The 18,930-nt window shown below is 35.4% G+C and overlaps 1 protein-coding gene across 10 annotated transcripts in view; it reads right to left on the minus strand.

Annotated features, from left to right (window-relative positions):
- Positions 1–18,930, minus strand: part of BCLAF3 (BCLAF1 and THRAP3 family member 3) — a 51,989-nt gene that overhangs the window by 12,176 nt on the left and 20,883 nt on the right. For 6 of the 10 annotated variants that reach the window (XM_032474408.1, XM_032474404.1, XM_032474412.1 and 3 more), the window contains 7 exons: positions 15,391–15,566; positions 13,780–13,894; positions 13,031–13,094; positions 11,456–11,571; positions 4,978–5,092; positions 3,348–3,446; positions 838–993 (listed from right to left, as the gene is read on the minus strand). In XM_032474408.1, the coding sequence (XP_032330299.1) occupies positions 838–993; positions 3,348–3,446; positions 4,978–5,092; positions 11,456–11,571; positions 13,031–13,094; positions 13,780–13,894; positions 15,391–15,566 (841 nt within the window). Of the gene's footprint in view, positions 1–837; positions 994–3,347; positions 3,447–4,977; positions 5,093–11,451; positions 11,572–13,030; positions 13,095–13,779; positions 13,895–15,390; positions 15,567–18,930 lie in introns of those variants that run through there. The other 4 variants (XM_032474409.1, XM_032474410.1, XR_004317774.1 and 1 more) reach the window with 4 other exon arrangements.

Genomic DNA, 18,930 nt, shown 5'->3' on the forward strand with positions numbered 1-18,930 from the left:
GATGATTTGGTAGCAACATTAGATATACATCTTTTTCTCAGAAGAAAATAATAGCCCAAATTTATTAACAAAAATGAGTCAGTAGTTGACAAACATGCCTCACTTAACAGATGTAACACTTCTGTTCTCATTTGAAATATAATTTGTAGAAGTTAATTTTATATCATATTTATGCTGCATTTTCAAATATCAACACGGCAAATTTAAATAAAATCAATCCACAACTAAAAGAGTATGCAATTCAAATGATCAAGTAATGAAATTTTTTATTAATATTGAAAGTTAGCAATATAGTGGTGATGGTTGCACAGCATTGTGAATGTAACTAATGCCAGTGAATTGTATAAAGATGGTTAAAATGGCAAATTTTATTTCACATATATTTTATTACAATTAACAAATATAAATGAATTGGGGAAAAAGAAAAGTTAGTGTATTTTGCAATTATGTACCCTTTTTTATTTAGTCAGTTCAATATTTTTTGGTACCTAGATAATTCACATTGTAATAAGGCTAAAATAAATCAGCTAAAAGTCTTTACCTGAATTTTCATTTCAAAGATTAACCATACAACAGAAATTCTAAAGTAAAAAGTTCAAACATCAGGCATATTTAAAGTATTCGAGGCATACTAGCTAAGTCATTTTAAGATTAAACAGTCTCACAACTCTATTACCATTGCTCCTTTAAATTTTTGGTCAACTATCATGCAGTAAGAACACTGAAATCTAGGTTAAGTCAAAATTAAATTAAAAACCCAATTTTTCTATTAAACATGGATACTTTAGGAGTTCAAAAGTCACTCAACATTTTTTAAATGATCATAATCCAACTAACCTTTTTTTTCCTCAGTAATCTTTCTCTGAATTTATTAGTGATAAATCCCCTTGGACCAGCGAACCGCAGACGCTGATATTTAGCCTGAATGTACAAGCTCTTCTGTACTAGGCCTGATTTATATTGGGGCTGAAATCTGCCACCTCTAAAGTTGGTCTGTAAAGGGAAAAATAATTAAATGTTAAAACTACAGCTTCCAAACCTACTTTATTAGTATAAGAAATGGAAAAAATGTCTGGAACTTAGAGCTGCCCTTAATTCTATATTTAAAGGGAAAAAGTTAATGATGGTAATAAAGTACGTTTTCCTCAAACCAGCTACCTAGTTTATTTTATAATAATAAATTTTAAAGTATTTTACATAAAATGAATTTTTAAAACTGTTAAGTTAAAATAAATTGAAGCTCTTGAAATTTAACATGCTAAGACAAGTACAACTTTTAAAAACCTCTAATGAGCTAAAATTAGCCTTCTGATTCCTAGTGAAGTATATCAAATCCCAAAAGGGCAGGGGAAGACATTAAATATCAATATCTATTTAAGAATAAAAAACTCCCTTAACTTTATTCTTGTCCGTACATTTGAGTCACTATTTCTTTACCATAAAAACCCCGTTATAGCAAATATTTTCAAGATAAGAGCTATACTTAAAAAGACATTTCCTGGCCTGCATACTGCCCAGTATTACAGTATCCATAAGAGGACAATGAATATTTGTGTGTTCCATGTGGGAAGTGTATAAATTGTATACTACAAAGGAATAACTATAAAAACTAAGTAGATACCTCTTTCCACAATTATTTAACGAATGGGTACGCTATGCATAATGAAGCACATAAGTTTATAAAAAAGGTATTTATGCCACGCCTATTTTCCAATTATTTTCTTAAAGCTACAAAGAAATTTCAGGTAAAATAGAATTATAATGAGACACTATAATTTTGTTAAAACTATCTGTACAAATTTGATACATCAGAGCTAATCTTGAGATTTACATTGTCCATTTTTACATATCTAATCAGGTGATTACTACCTGGCTTTGAATTAGTCCAATCCACGTAAAAAGTAAATTTTAATAAAATAGCTCCTTTTCTTAGGAAGGATTATTTCTTCCTCCTATTGTACTATAAAGAATTGTGAATTTCTAAACAACCATATAACATTACACAGCTTTAAATGACTGGTCAAGATGAAAGATTATTGCATACATTTTGAAAAACATTTTTAAAATAATTTAATGTTAAAGAACTTTCCCTTAAGGAGAAAGGGTAACAGGAAATAGATCTTTTAACAGTCTTAGAAAAAATACTACAATCGACTATATCTGACTAATGGGAAGAGCAACATGTAGGAAACACTTAAATCTGAAGCCCACCTACACTGTCTCTAAGTTACGCAGACATTACATTTTTAGTTGATTTTATGCCTCATTACTTAAGGGATTAAAAGATGGTATAAAACATGTTTATATATTCTATGCTGTAGCTTTTTAAAAAAAACCTAATGAAAACCTAACACTGTTAGGTACAGGAACCATTGGCTAAAAATGTTATCTATGCAATGGCTACAAATTATGTTAAACCTAATGAAAAAAATCTTTCGACATCTAGAAATTTTGACTCTCAAGAAGGCAAAGTATTAAAGAATCACTCAAGTACCCTCCGAGTATATGGTTTGGAGATTGTTCATACTACCTTTCTGCTCATACTAACTTCCTCCTAATGAGCTAACTATTCTAGCCACCTTGCCTGCAACTTTCACCAAAAAATGCTCAGATTCTTTTCTCTTGGGGGGGTAGAGGAAAGAGACACCACAGAGTGGAAAAATACGATAAAAGGACCTATCATAAGCAGGAAATTCAGTCAAGATGGATTTAAAAGCACCTCAACTTCTGAGAGCAAGGAGAGAGAAATACAACACTTTGCACTGTAATTCCCATTCCATATGTTTGAAGGATGAAGTGTTCTGGATAATCAAACATGTTGGTTGATTAAAAGTATCACTGACATGAGATAAAGCTGTACAAATAATCATAATGTGATGACATATGCTTTAACAAAGCTTATTGGACCAGAATCTTTCTCTGATGACCCAGAAGGCCTCTGACAGTTGTGTGTGTATGGGCTGGGTTTTTCAATCAGTGAATCCTGGAGAAGGCTTTATAACTATGTGCTTATTTCTTAGAGGTAAAGGGGCAGGCTTAAAGGGAGAGTCTGGGACCTTGCCTGCCTCCCCACCTAGAGCCACTCCATCTGGATCTGTTTCATGTATTTGAGTTTCCATGTGATATCTGAAAAGAAGTTCCACTGGTAAAAAATATTTAAAAATCATGTCCTGAGGAAAGGGGTCAGCATTAAACTGATTACAGTGAACTACAAATGTCCAGAAATACTAATTTATAACTACAATTTGAAATATCACAAAAATAGCTTTTAATTTACAAACACTTAGAACATTATGTTTGAAGTATAAAACCAAAGCTGGAATTAAATGGAAGATAACACTCAATACCTTAAAAGGTCTTCTAAAGCCTCTTGGGTTTTGATGGTTTTCCTCATCTCTAAATGGTTTGTGAGTAATGATGTCTTTTCTCTGCATAGTATGATAATTCTGCATGAAAAAAGTATTAGAATGGGTTAATATGCTTTGAGTTTTATTTTTAGAAGTTCATTTTACCATTCAATAAACATACATTTTAAATGCACGGGATTAAGGACACAAAACATGTAGCATGTAGCTTAGCTGTACGAACATACACACATCTTCCTTCATATAACCCATGTTAGTTTGTGAGGGGCTACTTTAACTCATGAATGTGAGAAGTTTAACAAAATAAATACTCTTGTATAACACAATGGGCGAGTGTCAGAAAATGGACTGTAAATCTAGTATTCATTCAGGCATCCAGAAGAGAAACAAACCCATTATTATTAGGAGTCACTAACGAGTTACCACTGTCTGAGAACACAAATTCTCAATGCTGCAGGAGACAGGTTTTGCTGACTCAGATAACTGATATGAGTAGATGCTCCTGCCATGACTTTATCAGAAGTCAGAATATTAAGATTATAACTACAAAAAATCCAAACCTTTTGATGGCAACAGAAAAGATGGGGCCCATTCTGAAGACAGTTTCTTTTTCCAAAATCAATAGTCTTATAACCTTCTATTTACTCCATTTGCTAATGGAGTCTGTGCTTCTCACAAATCAACTTTCTCACCTTTATTTCTCGCCCCAGTTTAAGAAAAGTCATATAAAACCCCTTTCCTAGTAGTCATCTTGAATTTATGCTAAGTCTACACATTTGAATAAATGCATAAAGACACACGTAATGAGATGAGACTTTGGGGGTCCTTGAGAAGGAAGGAGTGTATTTTGCACATGAAGGGATGTGAACCATTGAGAGCCAGTGGGAAAACTATACCAGGCAGCTTCTGACCAGGCTCCCAATCATCTCCACCTTCTAGTATCCAGGCCCTTATGTTATTTCCTGCCCTTGAGTGTAGCCTGTATCTAGTAATGTGCTCCTTACAAATGGGATTTGGTCAAAGTGGTAGGATATCACTTCTGAGATGACGTTACAAACAGACTCTGGCTTCCATCTTCCTAGCCATCACTTGCTTGCTCTTATGGAAGCCAGCTGCTGTTTTGTGACCTGCGCTATGAAAAGGCAAATCTTTACAAACAGAAAGTAGATTAGTTGTTAGCTGGGAATGGGAACAGGAAATAGTCAAACAGGCCTGAGGGCTCTTACTGGGGTCATGAAAATAGTCTAAAACTGGATTATGGTTATGGCTACACATCCTGGTAAATTTACAAAAAATCATTAAATTGTACACCTAACATGGTGAATTTTATGGTATTTAAATTATACCTTAATAAAGTTATTCCAAAAAAACTTAAGTAAAGAAAGCTAGTACTATAATAAATGCAATAAAATCCTGCTACATCAAATAAGATGATCATTTTTTCTGTCATAGTAACAACAGAACCTTAGCACTGAACGAAAGAATCGTAACACTCACTTAACGAACAGTTCTAAACACAATGAAAAATATTGGTGATCCCTGTATATATAGATATATTTGAGAAGGAAAATGGCAGGTACAAAAATTTAAAAATTTGGAACTGCAATCTTACCAAGTAAGGTTTTTGAATAAATTTTCTAAAATTTGATTTTACAAAACATGTAGGTTTTTGGAATCCATCAACATGAGTATTTTTCAATCTTGTAAAATTAGAATGCTGATCATTCCTAATAAAATGAAAGAGAGAAAATAAGAATCTTTTATTAGTTTATGTTCATTCAAAAAATAAACAACAGAAATGAAATTATACCCTTTAGAGACAATTAAAGCAGCACAACAGTAAAAAAAAAAAAAACTACACACAAAAAAACCCTCAACGATCTATCACTACTAAAATTACAAATAATAGTTATCATGGCTAAAACCTTAAAGTTTTCAACAAACATTATTTAGCAAAGTTGGAAGTTAGCAACAGGGGGGAAACCGTATTCCTAGGATCAGGGATCTCAATATGGGGTCCTCCAAGGACAGGATTCCTAGGGCTGTAATCCCAGAAACCATATGTAAAGCATATCCTTTCTGAGGGAAGATAATCACTACTCTTGAGCCTTTGGCAGCACTGGACAGCTCCCCCTGCCAACAGACTCACTGGTGAAAGCTCCAGAGAGGTGTGTGACCAGCTCAGGCCTGCTCACTGGCAGGGACCTTGGATACTGCTGGGTCACAGCAGCAAAGGACAGCTCCCCTCTTCTGTCGTAGTGAGGTCTGGAGGCCGCCAAGGGCTATTCCCAGGCAGCCCTACCTGGGAGGGAAGTCCTTCCTTGGGCCTCATTTCCACAGCCCTTGGGAAGTCCTCTCCCTGTCACAACCCACATCACCCACAGTGCTCCTCAGACCCTTCCTGCTCCGTGGTGAACCAGCGGCTCCCTGCCTCGGCCCTGCTGCAGCCCCTCCCACAGGACCCCCACTGACACGGGAACAAAATCCACACTCCTCATCACTGACCCCCAAGGGCCTTCCTGCTCTCGCACTTACTGCCTCGCCTGGCTGCTTCATTCCAATCTCCCCAACACTCAGGCTGAGCTGTGGGAACATTCAGCTCTGTGTGGTTCCCGGCACACACCACAATCTCTCCTGCTTCCACACGTTTGCCCATGCAGTTCCTTCTGCTGTAATTTCCTTCCGACTTAGATCAGCCTCAAGATTTAGCCCCATTTTCACCTATTCCAAGAAGGCTTTTCCAGACCCCTCAGAGGTGGACTAGGTACCATTCCTGTGCGCATGTGTAGCATTTGGGGGTCTTCACATGTATCACTCATGTTCATAAATGCTGGTTACAAACCCCTGTCTCACCAGACAAGCTGCAGTCCCTTCAGAGGGGGCACTGTGGTTCGTTCTGTGGTCTCAGCTCTGAACCCAGAACCTGACATGCAATAGCCACCCAGGATTTTTTGAAATGTTAAAATCCCCCATGTTCTCTCAAAATGCTCTGATATGATAGTAAGTCAAAAGAGTATGGGGCAAAGTCATAACTGAGGATAGTTTCACTTACATATAATATATATATATCTATAATATGCCCATGAAAAAATAAATGATAGGAAATGTACTAATATTAACAGTAATCATCCCTGACTGGTGAAATTAAGAACGTCTTATATTTTTGTTTTTATAATTTACTATATTTTTTCAAATATTCACCAATAGCATGTACTACTACTTCTATAAACAAAACAACAGACTACAAAATCCTCTTTGCAAAGCATATATCTGATAAAGAAGTGATATCCAGAATATACAAAGAACTCTAACACCTCAACAATAGAAAGATGACAAACCAATTTAAAAATGGGCAAAGGATTTGAACAGATATTTCTCCAAAGAAGACACACAAAAAGCACATGAAAAGATGCTCAACATCATTAGTCATTAGGGAAATGCAAATTGAAACTGCCAAGATATTACTTACAACCCGATCGGATGGCTATAATCAAAATGATGACGCCAATGTTCATAACAGCATTATTCACAGTAGCCAAAAGACAGAAACAACCCACATGCCCAGCAACAGAAAAGTGGATAAACAAACTGTGGTATAGCCATATAGCGAAAATTATTCAGACTTATAAAAGAATAAATCATTTTAATAGAATACTGACACATGATACAACATGGATGAAAACATGCCAAGTGAAGTAAGTCAGACACAAAAGGACAATTATTGCATGATTCTACTTATTTATGAAGAATAGGCAACTTCATAGATGGAAAGAATAGAGGCTATCAGGGGTTAGGGGTGAGGGGATGGGGAGTTACTGCTTAGTTGGCACTGAATTTCTATTTGAGAAGATGAAAAAATTCTGGAGGTAGGTAGTGGTGATAGTTGCACAACACAGTGAATGTACTTAATGCCAATGAGTTGTACACTTAACATGGTAAAAATGGTAAAATTTGTGATATGTATAATTTACCACAGTAAAAAAAAAGTAAACCTTTTGAGTGTTCAAGTTAAAGAATCTATTTCCCAGCCTCCCTGCAGCTAGGCATGGCCATGAGACTAAATTTTGACCAATGTTGCTGAAGCATCATGTGTTAATTCCAGGAAGTCTTTAAAGAAAAGGCTAAAATGTGGACATGGTGGTTAGGGCACAAGTGCCCATCCTGGAGGAAGACTCCATGCAGAGCGTATGTGAGGAACAAGATCTAGTAAGGAGCCCAGTTCTCTGATGTGTCTGCCCTACCATGCATGACTTCCTGCCTCTAATCTTTTTTTACATGAGAAAGAAATCATTTTTTCTCTAGCTCTTATAGTCCATTCTCCATCCAGCAACTACAGTAATCCTTTTAAAATTTAAATGAGATTATGTCTCCTCTTGGGTTAGAATCCAAAATGTTTTCTAATCTCACTCAGAGTAAATTACAAAATCTTCATGTCCTTCAGGGCCCTTTGAGATTTGGCCACACCAACTAACTTTGTCCCTTCTTCATTGCTATAACCTTACTGGCTCCTTTTCTATTCCTTAAACAAGAGCAAGCGTGATCCTGCCTCAGGATCTTTCCATCTGCTGTTCCCTCTCTTGAAATACTATCCCATGGCTAATGCCCTCACTTAATTCACATCCCTGCTCAATTTTTTCAAGAAATAGTAAGACCATTCCGTAACTATCCTAAATAAAATCACACCACACATATTACTGTGTTAAACTTCCTCTTCTGCCTCATTTTTCACCTATCACTCACCAACTTGTATTCGTTTCTTTTTCTTTCTCCTACCATTAAATTGTAAGCCCCACGAGGATCAGGGCTCTGTGTGTGCTTTTCCACTGGATCCCAAGTGCTTAGAACACTGATTAGACATAGACATTTATAAATATTTGTTGAATATATGAATAAAAGGTCTTTGTAAAGTGAACTAGTTCAGTATATAGATTGTTACAACAGCAAAAATGAAAACTGATGTTTTCTATAACCCGCCTAGCTAAAAAGAAAATCCAGGCAGTTTGATGTACTCTTAAGGCTGCTTTATCTTACACACCATGCCTGTACAACACAGCACCTCAATAACACTGTAGGGATGGTGACAAGAGGGAGAAATAGTGTGTCAGGAGAAGACGTGGAGACTTTACAGTAAGAGGTTGGTCAGAAGTAGGAAAAAATAGAGAACAGAATCTTGCAGATAAGACAAAATGCCCTAGGTGTGAGGCTTGCTTGGGAAGGATTCTAAGGTATCAGGGAATAAAAAGTGATCCAGATCTAAATGCATTACAATTTCAGTCTCTTCTGTCCGTCTACACCACTGGAAAGTCTTCATTCACTCAACTATAAACTGAGCCCAAGGCAGTGGGGGTACAACGATGAGCAAACACAAATGCAGAGACTACACACAACTTTTAAGGGAAGAAAAAGAAACCACACAGGTGGGAAATAGCTACATCCTATGATTGATGATTTTATCTCTTCTGAATTTCTATGGAAATCTATATGATGACTTGATTAACAAGGTTTATGCAAAAAATATTAATGAGGTCAATTTTGATAAACTGAATTTTTAAGAGAAAAGGATAAAATAAAATGTTTTTATGTTAACAAGGAAATCGAATTAGGATAAAAGTGCAAGATTAAAGGTTCTATATCACTTTTTTAAAGCATGATTAATAACAAGTGCTGGTGAAGATGCAGTGAAACTGGAACCCTCACACACTGCTAGTGGGAATATGAAATGGGGCACTCACTGTGGAAACAGCCTGGCAGTTCATCAAAAAGTTAAATAGTCATCACATGAACCAGCAGTTCCAATTCTAGGTGTATACAGAAGTGAAAACATATGTCCATACAAAAACTTGCATACAAATGTTCACAGTACCATTATTCACACTAGCCAAAAAGTAGACACATCCCAAATATCTGTCAACTAGTGAATGGATAAACAAAATGTGGCATATCCATACAATGGAGTATTACTCAGCCATAAAAGGAATATTCAAGCTACAACACAGAAGACATTAAAAACATTATGCTACCTGAAAGAAGCCAGTCACAAGATCACATATTATGACTGCAATTATATGTCAAGAATAGGCAAATTCATACTGATAGAAAGTAGATTTAGGGGATGCCAGGGGCTGGGAGGAGGGAAAAATAGGGAGTGACAACTACTTGTACAGGATTTCTTTCTGGGGTGATGAAAATGTTCTGGAATCAGACAGTGGTGACAGTTGCACAACTTTGTGATTATACTAAAAACTACTGAATTGTTCACTTGCAAAAGGTGAATTTTATTGTAAGTAATATATCAATTAAAAATCATCATGGCCTCTGATTCTACATTGCTTTTAGTATACATCTTTCTGATTATCAGTGAGATTGAACATATAATGACAATGATTATAATTTTTCTTTTGTGAATTATTTATTCATATTTTATTCTTATTTTCACCTAAGAGCTCTTCATATATCAAAAACTATTAACCCTGAAAAAAAAATCATCATGGCTCTACCATGCCACATTAACCATCCACTACAAATAAAGCCCAGCAAAAAACACCTGGCATGAAGATACTTGTGCACACTAGAACACCATCCTCAAAGCTAACATTAATAACACTTAACACTGACCAGCTACTCTGTTCCATATATGCACCACCTTAGCTAATCCTCACCTCCATCGTGAGGTAAATATAATTCTAATCTCTACTTTATAGCTGAGAAACAGATTAAGTAACTTGCCCAAGGTCAGTCACATAGCTAGGTGTCTACAGAGCCAGGCAGTGAACTCAGGTGTCACTCCACTGCTCAAGCTCTTCATCACCTCAAAGGGTGAAGATATATTCTGAACCTTACATGGTCTTTATAATATGTTGATTAAACTAGCTTTAAAACCCCTCTTTCTTGGTACACTGAGTTTCTTACACTTGCTGAGTCAAGAAAAGCATGACAGAGAGCTTGTGTCACTAAAGAGCACAAAAATGTCATGTCATATTTCACCCACCGAGGGACAAGATTTTAACTATCTTATTTTCAATTGTTTTATATGCCTCAACACATAGTTTTGCTATCTTTTAATTAGTCCCAAAGTTATTGTCAGAATCAAGTCCAGTTTTAAACAAGCTCCATATATCTTGACCTCATTAGCCACAGACATGACTTAAAAGTCTAGTCAAATATCTTAGCATTTGAAACTAAGGACTATGGATAGAGAATTAGCACTGACCCTTCCTATTCATATATTCCCACCTTCTGGGAGATCCAAATAGTCTGAGGACCCTCAGGTGAACTGGAAATTTTCTCTTATTCAATTATATCTCATAATCTTATGGGGTCCCAGAGTTGCCATGAGTTCCACATAGCTCTCAGATATGAACTGGGACCAATCTAGAATACTCAGAGACCCTAAAAGGAGGTACAGGATTTGGAAAGAAAAACAACGATCTACTGACAATCAATTTGCCATACATGGCATAAATACTTCATATGTGCCAGTTCATTTACTATTTTTAACCTCTCAGTCATAAATTGGTTATTCTCATTTTATAGAGGAAAAGGCTCTAGAAACTAAACAAGTTTGCCCAAGAGCATGCTGCCTGTAAACTGGCAGAGGTAGGATTGAAACTCAGGTCTCCTCTGCACTTTTTTTTTTTTTTTTAACTATGCCTGCCTCTGTTTCATGGGCAAACACCCATGAAGAGTTCTGAAAGAGAATGGCACTAAACTCAGGAAATTTTGCAATATTCAAAGAATACCAGAATCTAAGGGCAGAATGTGTCAGAGTTTCAATCAGTTTGAGCCAAACAGTCCATAAATTTGCTGGTCTTGGCTCCTGTTAATATTCAAACAGCTGTTACACTTCTCTCTAGATTACAAAGACCTCAAATACTCACCTACCCCATAATTTTTGTTGTTTCCATCAAACAGCATATGATGATCACTGAATAACTGAAACATTTTAATAGATTTCACTTAAACATATAAAATGGATTTGAAGGATTAAATCCCTACACTAAAGTGAAAATTATCATCACATACAAAAAATTGGAAAATATGCTAAAACCAAAAGCTCTCTGATAACAGGATGTTTTTCATCTACTGATTACCTCTCTGTAGCACTAGCTATGTGAAAAATGTGCTCATCTTCATTCTGTAACCGTTCTTTTCTCCTTCTTTCAATGTCATGTCGTAGGTCATTTGGGTCTATTATTTTGACCAGAGTCTGAGGAATTTTGACAGAAGACAAACCATTCACATTACTGTTAGTTGCACAAAGACCATATCTAACAAGAACCTTAAGTAAAAGTCCCAAATAAGTTATCTTGTACTCATTCTGCTAATGGTAATGTAAACTGATAAAAATATTTTGAAACACAATTGACAATACACAGTCAGAAAAGTTCTTAATATTGAACCAGGAATCCCACTTCTGAAACTCTATACCAAAGAAAAGGCTATCTACCCAAGTATATTTAAAATGTTATATTTAAAAAATAACAAAACAATGAAAGTAACAAGTGTTAAAAAAATTTAAAGGGGAAGGGAAGAATAATTTTATGGTAAATTTAAGTCATAGGAATAATATACAAGCATTTAAATTATGATAATATAGACTATGTGCAAGTAAACATGGAAAAACACTTATCGAAAAAAGTTAATTAAAACTTAAAAAGCCTCAATTATAAAAGGTCGTTGGAAGTTCAGAGATTTACATAAAAGGAATGTTATTATAATTTAAGTACAAAGAAAAAACATCCAAAACTGCATATACTATGATAGCGACTATGTTACAGGGCCAAGTATAAGACTGCAAGAAAAAACAAATAACATTTTGTGTTAAATGGCTGAACTAGAGGTGATTTTTTTTTAAATCCTCAGATTTCCTATAAGTTTATTATAGTACTTTGATGAGTAGAAATTTCTGAAAATTATCACTTATTCAATAAACTATCTCTGTAAGTTCTTTAAAAACTATAACCATTAACAAGTGAAAAAAATTATTTGTATATTCTATCACAAATGTATTAAAATCTCTCCTCTACAAAAACTCTTCACTCTCAATGAATAAATTAGCAGTTCTTTTGGAACTTGATATACTTTTTCTGAAACACGTTCTAGTTTTCTTCCCCCCAGCTAGTTAAGATCGTTTTCCTAATTAGTAAACAAATGGGGGAAATGGGGGGGGGGCAATGAAAAAATTCAGTATTATTTCCATTATTTTGCTAGTTCATACTCCATAGACTCTTTCATACACTCTTCAGTAAACAGAAGGGCAATATCAAATGAAACTAAGTTCCTTTGCATTCATTCCACATACAACTTAAAAATATATACCACATGACTGCTTCAGGAAAAAAACAGGTATGAAACATAGTTTCTGCAAGCTTCACAGTGTGAAGTTTTGGAATGAATACTAAACACTGTAATTTTGTGTCAATTTTACAAAGCTGTTGCCCTTGAGGACAGTCTCCCTTAGGGAATATTTTTGTCTTATGCCAGTGTTCTCTCTGCAACCTGATTAAAAACTAGTGTCACTTGGACAGCTTTGTAAATTTCAGGTTCCTGGGTCTCATTCTTCATCTACTTTAACTATCTTTTTTTCACTCAACAATCACCAGTTCCCTTTCTCATTAGTATACCAACAATAAGATAATCTCTCATGAAAAATTCTATTCACTTACCTGTTCTGAGTCATATACCATAGTTTGTTTACTCTGAAGGTCGGCCAAAGACATATCTATTCTCCTAAAATAATAAAGGTATATTACAATTAAACAATTATGTTAATACACTGGTACCTCGATTCTATTACTGCAGAATGGAATTTGAAATAAGGCTGGAGTGTCTTGGAGGAAGCAAAATAAACTTGCTACCAGGTGGTTTTTCATATATATGGCAGTCTCTCAGGACATACATATCCTGTAAAAAACATCACAGTGAAGCCTTCTCAAATCACTAGTCTGTGTCTCCAGTGATCTACTGCACTCTAACATTGATTCAACTCAGCTCACAAGATAGGGCACACCACCTGCTTGGACAGGTGCCAGTAGAAGACACATATTTTCATCCAGCTGCCCTCATAACAGCCATTTCTGACCACATGAAGCAACCCATGATTTCAATGGCTCGACAACTGTCAATTCTTCCAGTGATAACTTCAGTAGGCAATTACTATAGACACAGCAGAATCAAAGTTAGGAAGGTAAATATTTTCAAAATCCTATACATTTAAACAATGCTAGTCACGGCGTCAATACAACCTAGTCTATCAAAGTGCACTGGCCCAGTACCTGCTTGGGTAGCCCTGTTTTTAGGCAGGAAATGCAGTCCTAGAGGCTAAAGGAAGCCCAAGAGGCAGGCAGCACCTTCCCATATCTGTTCTGAGGCTTATTCCTATAAGTTAAACAGGCATACAATAATCAGTCATTACCTGTGAATTTCTGGATCTGAATTCAATTTAATTTCATTTACATCTGCAGCATGTGTATCTCTCATTTTTGAGAAACGCTCATGTAGGGTAATTTCGGCCGATGGAAAATAATTTGCTGAAAAAGGAAACAAATAGTCTTAGTGTAAAACCGATTCCACTTAAAAGATTATCTATAATAAGCACAGGAAGAAGGGACTATTAAAAATATCCAACCTGTATTCTCTTGAAAATATATAGGACCTAAATTTATTCCACAGACTAATTTGCAGTGCTCACATGCTTTCCCAAGCCCAAACAACAGCAAATGGATTTATGAACCCAAGGATTCTGGTCCTATTTGACATGCCTGCTTACTTGCCAGGGGAAAGATAGTGGCTCTCTCAAAGTGAGGATCTTTCTTCTCCAAGGTAAGATCTTACTATATCTGGGAAGTAAAGATGGTACAGAGCTCTATAGTTCACCTAGAGTAAAAAATAACTCCAAAAGCAACCCTAAAACATCAAAACAATTCTGAACAAATGCTAAATGTTATGCTTACATATCACAGAAGGTCTCCTAATGCTATTTTATTTTAATTAACATTAACTGAAGTTCATGAAGACATTCTGAAAGTGATTATGCTACAGGCTTTTAACAGAATTAAGAGAAAGACAACATACTTGACCCATCAGAACGCTACTTAAGCAATCCTTTTCCCTAACTTACTGTTCCTGTTCTGGGACCATCTCCTAGGTTTTTCTGCAATACCAGCTCCCTTTCTGCCAAGAATCACACTTCCTTTGGGTAAGAGGGGCTGGAATTGAGAAGGTGAACTGTTTCAGACAAACTGCATGCTTTAAAGGAAATATATGCCTTAGTTTGAGGTATGCAGAGAAAATAATTCATTTTCAAAAAATACTTTATGAAGGTAAAAAGATTAACACAATTATCTAGTAAGAAATATAAAATTAAAAATCTGAAATTCTCAAAAGTCTCCTGTTTATAATACCCACAACTGCCTTATTTATGCAACATCAGTGAGGAGTTATTTTACATGACTGTATTTTCCAACTAATGGAAATTGGCCAGAAGCAAAAACAAAACACAACAAGTCAATGTAAATCTTTAAAATGTTTATTATGCAACTCCCTGATGTCATAAAGTACAACAAATCGAAATGGACTCTTTTATTGACCACTTAGCATCACCCTTATGGCACAAAGTCCCAGTAATGCCCTCAGGGGCTTTAAGAATATGACCATATGACCTATATACTTCCAGATTTCTTGACTTTCATATCTGCTTTTGTTGCTTCCTCCTTCCTATTCCTTTATCAGTTACTGTTTCTTTCTGTTCTCAGTACCTGTCTTTTGCAGCAGCCAACATCTTTCTTCATAACTTTCAATTTCTAATTTATTATGAATTGAAGCACCAAGTTACGAGAACTACATATAAAGAACAACTAGACTTGAATTAATATGTGCTACTCTTGTCAACAGATTTCCTAATTAATGAGATAACTTATAATGAAATATTAATTATTATTACAATATCACAGATATTTACCTATATCTTGTGAAAAGTCAGTACATTATTTTTGTTATCCCTAATGCATGTGCAAAATATACCAACCTTTAACTTGATGGATTATAGTTATGATTTCCTGAGCAAATTCTCCTGTAGGTTTGTTTTCAGTATTCTGAGTTGAGTCAAGATGTTCAAACACTGGATGAAAGTTTTCACTTTTCCTGCCAACAGCAACCAAATCATGTGACATCTGTCTCTCTGTGGAATAGCTAGAAGCAACCCTAGAATAATTTGTAAATGTTTAACTAAATTTGAAACTATTTTACTGAGAAAATAACTTATTAAAATGAATCAAGATAGCTATAAAACTAAAAAGATGCTTATCTTTTCTTATAATTAAGGCACTAAATTGTATGCCATAAAACATGTACAATAATGAGTAGGAGAAAATAGCGATAGGCACATGGTTTTGAGTTCTCCTTTCCAAATCAGAGATCATTAAATATTTGCCACTTTAATAATAAAATCCTCAAAATTCTAAGTTAAACAATTTTTGCTTCAAAAAATACAGCAAGGCATTAAAAACACTCAATATGCAAAAAATAGTCAGATTATTTTCTACTCCCAAATGTCCATCAAATTGTAAAGCCAGCAAGTTTACACTATCTTGAAATACTACCATACTTTAAAAGCTGATATCAAGCATACATAATAACTTCTCCGACTTCATAAAAATCCTTATACCTCTATGTCAGTAATGAGAAGCTTGTAATAGTATTTTGAAATCAAATTCTGTTGAGATTAATTTAATCACTTACGAAGTCTCACTGAACTCTCAGAAAATATTCTTAGTTGTTAGCAAAGTTATGATCATTAGAACCAATTACAGTGTTTACCCTAAATGTATCCTTAAAGAAATACTACCATTTATTATATAATCCCAACCATCTTACCATTTTAATGCTTTCTGAATCTTTACAACTTTCATTAAGAGCTTTCCTGACCTTTAAGTACCGTTACAAAGCCACGATTATGACATATAACTAACTATATTCAGGGCTTACCCATGCCAGACAAAGGGGCTCAGAGTTTACAAACATTATCTCCTTTAATCTTTGCAATGGCCCCATGGGGAAGGGTCATGATAACGAGACAATGTACGTCTTGGTTGTTTTACTTTGCATCCCAGAGGTTAAGCATTCATATGAACATAATCCTTCCAAATGTCATAATGGGAAACTATACTTTATTCCAAGAATGCTAATTTTGCTTAAAACTACTCAAATTCTTCGTCTGGAGGCAGTTTTTGCATCCCAGAAGAAAATGTCTCATTATTTATATTTATACCTCATTTTGGACCCCAAATGGCACTAACCAGCTTACGCCCATCTTACTCCTCTGCATTTAACTCTAAATAGCTTTTGGCTCTTTCCGAAAATCAAATTCACCATCCAAAGAATTGAGATTTACAACTGCTAGGGTTCTTTATGATTATGTTATAGGCTCTGAGGATAAATCCAAAAGAGAGCCTGCAATGTTTTAAATAGCACCAGTAGAAAAAGAATACCTCTTCATATGACAAAAATCAATTAGACAGATAACATTCTGGGGTGTGGGTGTATACATGTACATATTTAATTATTTATTTAAGTCACTTCACAGCCTTATATCAAAAACTGCTCCAGGGTTGAGGGGCTTATAGATATTCTTTTAACTAAAAAATTTAACTTCTCTAACAAGATGGTTTGAAGTACCTATTTTTAACTTATCAGAGGAAAGGCTTTTATCTGACTTTCCATGCTCTGTGCTCTCAAACCAGCACTTCGAGACAACTCCCTGCCAAGGCAGAAACATGGAAGAGTGATTATGCAGCAGGCTGAGGCCACTGCTGAGGTTTCCTTAATTCATCAGAAGGACTTTCATTAGAAGGTCCATTTCCCTTCCTCCTAACCTGCTCCAAGCTTCCCACGGTGTATCTGACAACTAGTACTAAGAGACGTTGAGTGATAAACGCTAGAAGCCAGAATGGCCCTGTAACAATCTCCACTAACAAAGAATTACAAATGCTCTGTTCAAAGGGGTTTAATGGTACAAAAAGCCTACCCATACCCAAAATACAGTTTTAAAAAACATTTTACAGGAGGAAAAATAAGATGTTTAAATAGAACCATAAAAATGGTCTAACCATAAGGGGAAATCAGTTGATAATGTTTTTTATTGCAGCCTCAGTTTCTCCTAAGATAAAACCAACTGATAAAAGGCTTCCAATTTTTCACCAGATAATTATTAAAATTTCCTAGTAATTTATTATTACTGGCATAACTCTTATCCCCACTCCAAGCTCAACCCTCAATCCATATAAGTGCTGTGGTATGCTTTGAAGCTATACTTAATTCCTGTAATTTTAGTGTTTAAACCTGCTATCAGTTAAAAAACTTAACCCTAAAAATCACTCTACTGTAAGATTTTTAATAAAAATATTTAAATGGTCATTTTACTGAAAATAGTATAACCTGAAATTTAGCTTTTTAAAAATTTTTTTAAATTTTTTTGAAATTTAACCTTTTAAAAATAATTATACTTTTGCTATAAGGAAAACTTTCTAGAGATTTCAGGACACAAAATGTTCTAGGTATTCACATTTGTAAATTTAATCACCTCTTGGGTTCATATTTTCCTTTTTACTGTTTCCTATGACATTACTGATCAACAAGTTAACAATTTAAGGAAACATCCCCAACAAAACTAAAGCTGAAAAGACCAAATGTTCTTACTTGAGATGCATTTTAGACAGTTTTAAAAATTAAAATATAGCCAAACACCTGCATTCTACTAATACTACTTCTAACACTGGTCCGATTAAATCTTCCAGGTTCTCTGCTCCCTCCAACTCCACCCCATTTTTTCTTTTCTGTTTAAGGATATTTTCCCTGACATTCACCTAAGTATTGTGCATAACTAAGAAAACATAAAAGCTACCTTAAACCTTAATTTCCTCTTATACACAATTAAGATCCATCCCCAGAACCAACTGTGTGGCAAAACAACAGTGACAAAAACTCAACCACCAAAACCAGTGGATAATCCCCTGCCCTCTGGAAGCTTATAATAGAGAACAAAATACATATGTCACACACAAAGTTTTCCTTTCTCGGTTTTCTTCCAGCTAATAACTACAATTTGCACAGCACCCTACAGTTCACTAAGCACTTTCCCAATCATTAGTTTGCTCCTGTCTTCCTAAGAACACATTTAGAATTTCTGGAGTTGAGGGAAAAGGATTAGGGAGACGGCTGCCCACTTAATTCAACATTTCATTACTTTTTTCTCAAAAGTCCCCTAACTGGCCTTGTCAACCCCAACACCCTTCCAAGCCACTTCACAGAAGGCAGGCAGTCCTCTGGCAGCCAGAACTGGGCCACCCACCCTCTCCATCAGCTTATCCTGTAACATCAGGCTGCCAGTGTGGCAGTCTTAACCTTCACAGCCTCCTGCCCTTCTACTGCATTTCACCAACTGCTCAGAACCACACAGCTCAAAGTTCCTAGGTGTGTTTTCTGCCTTTGTTAACCTATAAACATAGAATGTCTTTCACCTCATCTCCACGTGTCTAAAACATACTAGCCTTCAAAAGCCTAGCTCACA

The sequence above is a fragment of the Camelus ferus genome, chromosome X (genome assembly GCF_009834535.1).
Source record: "Camelus ferus isolate YT-003-E chromosome X, BCGSAC_Cfer_1.0, whole genome shotgun sequence".
NCBI classification, from domain to species: domain Eukaryota; kingdom Metazoa; phylum Chordata; class Mammalia; order Artiodactyla; family Camelidae; genus Camelus; species Camelus ferus.